Source organism: Phascolarctos cinereus, unplaced genomic scaffold, assembly GCF_003287225.1.
Source record: "Phascolarctos cinereus isolate Bilbo 61053 unplaced genomic scaffold, phaCin_HiC Scaffold_1;HRSCAF=81, whole genome shotgun sequence".
In the NCBI taxonomy this organism is placed as follows: domain Eukaryota; kingdom Metazoa; phylum Chordata; class Mammalia; order Diprotodontia; family Phascolarctidae; genus Phascolarctos; species Phascolarctos cinereus.
Window position 1 is genome coordinate 218,430,433 of NW_027555514.1, and position 6,399 is coordinate 218,436,831.

At 34.3% G+C, this 6,399-nt stretch overlaps 1 protein-coding gene across 1 annotated transcript; it reads left to right on the forward strand.

Annotated features, from left to right (window-relative positions):
* Positions 1-4,940: 4,940 nt before the first annotated feature.
* LOC110203025 (olfactory receptor 6C74-like) lies at positions 4,941-5,892 on the forward strand. The gene has a single exon (XM_020979457.1). It carries the CDS (start codon positions 4,954-4,956, stop codon positions 5,890-5,892), a length of 939 nt encoding a protein of 312 aa, XP_020835116.1. The 5' UTR covers positions 4,941-4,953.
* Positions 5,893-6,399: the final 507 nt, after the last annotated feature.

Below are 6,399 nucleotides of genomic sequence, written 5' to 3' on the forward strand. Positions count from 1 at the left end.
GTGCTCTCAGGTATACCTTGTTGATGGAATTTCCTTAGTAATTTAAAAAACAAACAAACAAACAAAACCATTCTAATATAATTTATTCTTGACAAACACAATCATATTAGATCATTAATGAATGAATGAAAAATCATTTATTATTTTCAAAACAATGTGCCACATTTGAGGGCTAACAAAAGAAAAGCAAGATAGTCCCTTTCTCAAGGAGTTCACATTCTAATAGGAGTAAATAAGACATATAGGAGATTTCAGGTGAAAATCAGATGCCGAGATATAGTGGTCTTTTGGGTTGATAATAATAATAGCTAGTATTTATATAGCACTTTAAGGTTTGCAAAGCTTTTTGCATCTGCTAATTCATTTTATTCCGATAAAATTTTGTGTTTTAAGTGCTATTATTATCTACATTTTACAGACAGAAAAACTGAGCCACAGAGAGGTAACATGCCTAGACCAAGATCACACAGCTAGTGAATATGTGAGGCTGGATTTGAACTCAAGCCTTCCTGACTCCAGAGCTACCTTTCTATCCACTGTACCAACTCATTGCCTCTCTGGATTAGAATCCATAATTATTTACTTAAATGATTCTTAATTGGGAATGAATTCCTAGAGGATAATTTAACCAGTTTCCTCTCACATGTGAGCCTGACTTCATATTTTTTTTAACATAAGGATATATCTATATCTATAGATATAGATATATATGTGGGTATGTGTATATTTTTTACCTCAAAGGAGAGAATACCTGTGATTCCTTCAAATAACAGCTGATTACATATTTATGTATTATATTTATTTTTCCTTTTTCCTTTTCTTCCTTTCTTTCTTTTTTTATTTTGCTAGGCAATGGGGTTAAGTGACTTGCCAGGGTCACACAGCTAGTAAGTGTTATGTGTCTGAGGCCGGATTTGAACTCAGGTCCTTCTGAATCCAGGGCCGGTGCTCTATCCACTGCACCACCTAGCTGCCCCTATGTATTATATTTAAAGTAGTCACAACTTATAGCACTTTAAAATCTATAAACAATTATAAAATAATGATATATTGACTAAAAAGCAAAAAGAATGTGCCAAAAATCCCAGGAGTGTAAAAACAGCTTATTATTGATACGGGAATTATTGTATATGTTGCAAAAAAACTTTGTAATACCTTTATTATCTCAAAGCTATTGACCCGTTTCCATATTCGTACCTCATTCATGTACTGTAAATATATAAAAAGACCCCTGTTAAGTGAAAAACACTAGAATATTTGATGTGCACCTGGAAAACTTTTCTCTATTAAAAACATGCCACCAATACAATAATTTCAAGAACAATTTCTATAATATGGAGCATTTTTTTAGGAAGTCAGAATCTGTTCTTCCCTAAATAGAACTAAATAAGACTTCTAATTAAAAAGGGAGTAGAATCAAAATAACTTTTACATATGTGTGTGTATGTGTATGTATGTATGTATGTGTATGTATGTATGTATGTGTATATATATATATATATATATATATGACATCAAGCTGTATGGCTCTACTCAAAAGAAAAAAGTGGTGGTATTTCATCTCATGGAATCTTCCGCCAATGACATTAAAATGTTATTTGACCTTGATAAATATAAAATTCTTAACATATTCCCAGAAAAGAGAAAGATTGAAGATTTCAAGTTTAAATATGGAGGCCACATTAAGCCAGTAGATGGAAATGACACTTAAAAAACAAACAAACAAAAAAACCCTGGTCTCCTCCAAGAAAAACACATCAAGCCATGAAGGAGAAGCTGTAACTGAATACTTTCAGACACTTGATTGCATCCTGAAATCAAAGTTTAATGGGAAGAACACACTTAAAACAATTAACATCCATACAATAGCAATCCTCACATATTTTATTTAACTTAAAATGAATATATTTATCTACCTGTGCAATAAATTGTATGTATATTACATATATACATGTACATACACATGCACATATACACATCTATCCATCCATCCATGCCTATGTGTGTATATATATATATATATATGTATATATGTGTGTATTTATATATGTATGTATATATATATATATATGTGTGTTGTGTGTGTGTGTGTGTGTGTGTGTGTGTGTGTGTATAAAGAATAATAGAAGAATAGCAGCTCATTTCAGGACCCTGAGATCTTCATTGAACAAAATTAGATGTGTGAGATAATACTGCTACTAATAAAAACAGTAAGTGAAAAGAATGTGATGGTAGTTCCGAGACAATCTAGTCTGTGTAGTTCTAGAAAATTCATTCTTTCAGACAACTCTCTAAGGCAATTAGTTGTCAAGTAGTTGCCAACCTGTTTGGATAGAAAATTTCCTTGTAGGGAAGCTCTTCACAATGATGAAATCACAAGACCAAACCAAAAATATACAAGGCACGACACTGGGAATACAGAAAGTTCCTTGAACTCATGAACTTAACAATTTAGTTATAAAAATAAGCTACTATCTTAATTGTTGAAGACACAAAAACTAAAGAAATGCCATAGTTAGAAAGCTTACAGTCTCCAAGAAGAAGACGACATGCCGAGAAGATAGAACATATATGTAGAAAAGATTTCTCTATTCTGAAATTTTCCCAAAAAACATTTTTTTTGTTTCTCTCCTTTGTCCCAATCACCTTTTATTTTCCATTGTAATTATTTTTGTATGTGTGAAATCTCTGCCAGGTACATAGCATACAAAAATTTTAGCCAAACTTAACTTGCCCCATAGTATTCACAATTTTAGACCACAAATTACTTGGACAATGTATGTAATTGCCACAACAAGGAAAAATCAAATTCATGCTAAAGGACATAACTCTTGATGTTATGTACCTTACCAGGGTCTGTCTTACCAAATCTCTGTGGACTCCATTCCCTCTGATCCAAATTTGAAATACTCATGAAGGTCAATTAGGCTGGGGATTCATTAGCTACCTCTGAACATAGATCCCTGGGGTTACTTGTTTGTTCACTAAATTAACAATATATCATAAAAACACCAAGTAAGACATGTATAATTTTTGTGGAATCAAGATTTAAAAAAAAACACAAATCTTCCTGCCTAGGGAACACTTGTATATTATAACCCCATCATAGTTATGATGTTATGACATCTCCCATTAAATAAATAGTGCCTTCCTTCTACTACATTTCTAAGGTCCAGGAAATTATGTCCCACTGTTACAACAAGGGCAATTTCCCAAGATCTCAGATCTGGGACCATGTTTCAATGGACAAAATGCCATTGACAGGCTTAGAGCAGATGAATCATTTCCTATTTTGATGATTCCTATGAATATGGACATGCATTTGTGAGAGTGGACTTATGCAAGAGACAGAGGTAGGTGAGTTGCATAAGTGACTTGAGTTTCCTCACGTTCAGGATTAAGCCATTGTGTTTCACAAGTAAAAGTTAAGCTCTGAATTAAACCATCAAAAGAGGAGCTGTCAGAAAAATGATTATGTTCTTTGTGTATCTTCTCTATTTTTTTTTCTATGCTATGAATGGAGAAAATGTGGAAATACTGACACAGAAATCTTTTGTAATTGCTATCATACTCATGAAAGCCAGAGCTAACAAATGTTTATTGGTCCATGTGGCAGGACCAGTAAGTTAAAGAATCTCCTTACTGTGTATCCATCATTTAGACAAAAAGGGTGAATTCCTTCTTTTGATAGCTCTTCAGTGGTTGGAAATGTATTAGAGACACATGTAGAACAGAAATGATTAGAAAATAGATGATTGTTTTCTTTTTTAAAAGCCTTTCCTATAGAAGTCAGTGAATAGAGAAGTGAGGGGTGTGTGTGTGTGTGTGTGTGTGTGTGTGTGTGTGTGTGTGTGTGTGTGTGTGTGGTGGGGACAAGTATAGATAGCTTTTTGTAGGAATTTGGCTGAGAAATTGAGAACATAATTTGAGAGGGTTGTAGGGTCTTTAGAAGGTTTTTTTTTTAAGTTGGGGGAGACTTCAATATGTTTGTAGGCAGCAGAGAAGAAACCAGTAAATAAAGAGGGACTGAAGTTTAGATAGAGATAAGTAGGAGCAATCTGTGGGAGAAGTTCGGAGGGAATGAGATCAAGGGCACATATAAAAATAATTTTAAAAAAAAGTAATAAAACCAACTGCTTACATTTCCATCCTACTTTCAGGTATTATACATTATAAGAGTAGCTTCTACTAATATTTTCTTCTAACATCTCATCATGTCATGGGGCTGTACCTGATTTCTTCAAGGTTATACCAGAAGGATGCAGTCTCTGGTAATCCCTAGCAAACCAGAAAGGCATTAAGTATGGACCTGGTGATGAATTGTATTCTGTAGTCTGAGTAAAATAGCTAAATGCAAGAGATTGGGAAACCATATGATAATTTTATTTTGGCAGCCACATAATAATTTTGTATTTTGGCCACATTAACTCATGAAACTTTTTATCAAGGTGTAAAAGAGAAGTAATCTATGTCAATAGAAGACATTCACACCAATGAAATCAAGGATTTTGATATATCAAGATAGAAAATCCTTGTCCCATAGTTATTTCTATCCCATTCACAAAAATACAAGTCAACCTTGGATTTCTACCAAAAGATCATTTCCTTGGTGAATTTTCACACATTGATTTGCCAAGTTAATTTTTAACCATTCAGTTGACTTCTGAGAGATCTCTATCCACTATTTGTTGCATATTCTCAGTGAAAGCAGACTTATTTTAATGTTGGCCTGAGCATCATAATTGAAAAGTCAAATCTACTAAAAAAAACTAGTTGCAAAGATAAATATGATTTTTTTTTGCAATACTGCATGCATTTTTCCTAAAAACACTGCATGTTCTCCCCTCATTAGTATTAATAACCAATAATGACCTTACTCTTTTGTCTTTGGTATTGTCAGTAAAGATTTTTCTTATTTTCACATCTAGGCATGGTAGAAATCCGAAGTCAGTAATGGGAAATCATACAACAGTGACAGTGTTTATTCTCCTCGGATTGACAGATGATCCACATTGGAAGATTGTGCTTTTTATCTTTCTCTTCCTCACCTATATATTAAGTGTTTCTGGCAACCTGACCATCATCCTTCTCACCTTGCTAGATTCCCATCTCAAGACTCCCATGTACTTCTTCCTTCAGAATTTTTCCCTCTTAGAAATTTCCTATACATCTGTCTGCATTCCTAAATTTCTGGTTACTATTGCAAGTGGAGACAAAACCATTACCTATAATTGTTGTGCTGTTCAGTTGTTTTTTGCCTTCCTTCTTGGGGCATCTGAATTTTACCTTCTAGATGCCATGTCCTATGATCGCTATGTTGCCATTTGCAAGCCCCTCCATTACACGACCATCATGAGCAGCAAAGTCTGCACCCAGCTTGTTCTTAGCTCTTGGCTGTCTGGTTTCCTGATCATCTTTCCAGGCCTTATTGTAGGCCTCCAACTGGATTTCTGTGCCTCCAATGCTATTGACCATTTCTACTGTGACACTGGTCCCATGTTGCAGCTCTCCTGTACTGACACACAGTTCCTTGAGCTCCTCAGTTTCATTTTAGCTTTAGTGACACTTCTAGTTACTTTAACACTAGTGGTTCTATCTTATACCCACATTGCCCTGACAATTCTGAGGATTCCATCTGCTAGTCAGAGGAAAAAGGCTTTTTCCACCTGTTCCTCTCACATGATTGTCCTCTCCCTCTCTTATGGCAACTGCATTTTCATGTACATTAAACACTCAGCTAAGGAGAGAATATCTTTAACCAAAGGAATATCCTTACTCAATACTTCAGTTGCCCCTCTATTAAACCCCTTTATTTATACCCTAAGGAACCAGCAAGTGAGGCAAGCCTTTAAGGATGCAATCCAGAGAACAGCTCCTTTTTCAAACAAATAACATGTATTTTACCTATAAAAGGAATATAAATAATGAATGAAAAGCTAAGTAGAAAAACATGTCTTGGTTTGTTTTCATGGGTCATGTTCTTCCTTCTATTTATCTTTGTTCTTCTTATTTAACTTCTCCCATTTTATCCCCATTCTTTCCCAAGGTGTTCTCTTTGTTTCCTTCTCTTCTCAGAGACTTTTTCAAATCCTATCTCCTCCTCTGGATTTCTGAATGAAATGGAACTCTGAGCAGAGATGCTTCAATATCTATTTATTATATCCTTAAGAAAAAAAAATCAATCATATTTATGAGGCTTGGTAATATAAGACCATCTAGACTCATTGATACTTTACTTGTGAAGTTATACTTTATTCCACATATAAAGATCCTAACAAGGGAGAGAGACCTTATGTATTAATGCAGTTCTGTTATAAATGTGTATATGCGTATAAATAAAGGGTGTTCCAAAGTGCTAACAGCTTCAAACTGCACCAAGACTTTTGGGACACCCTATAT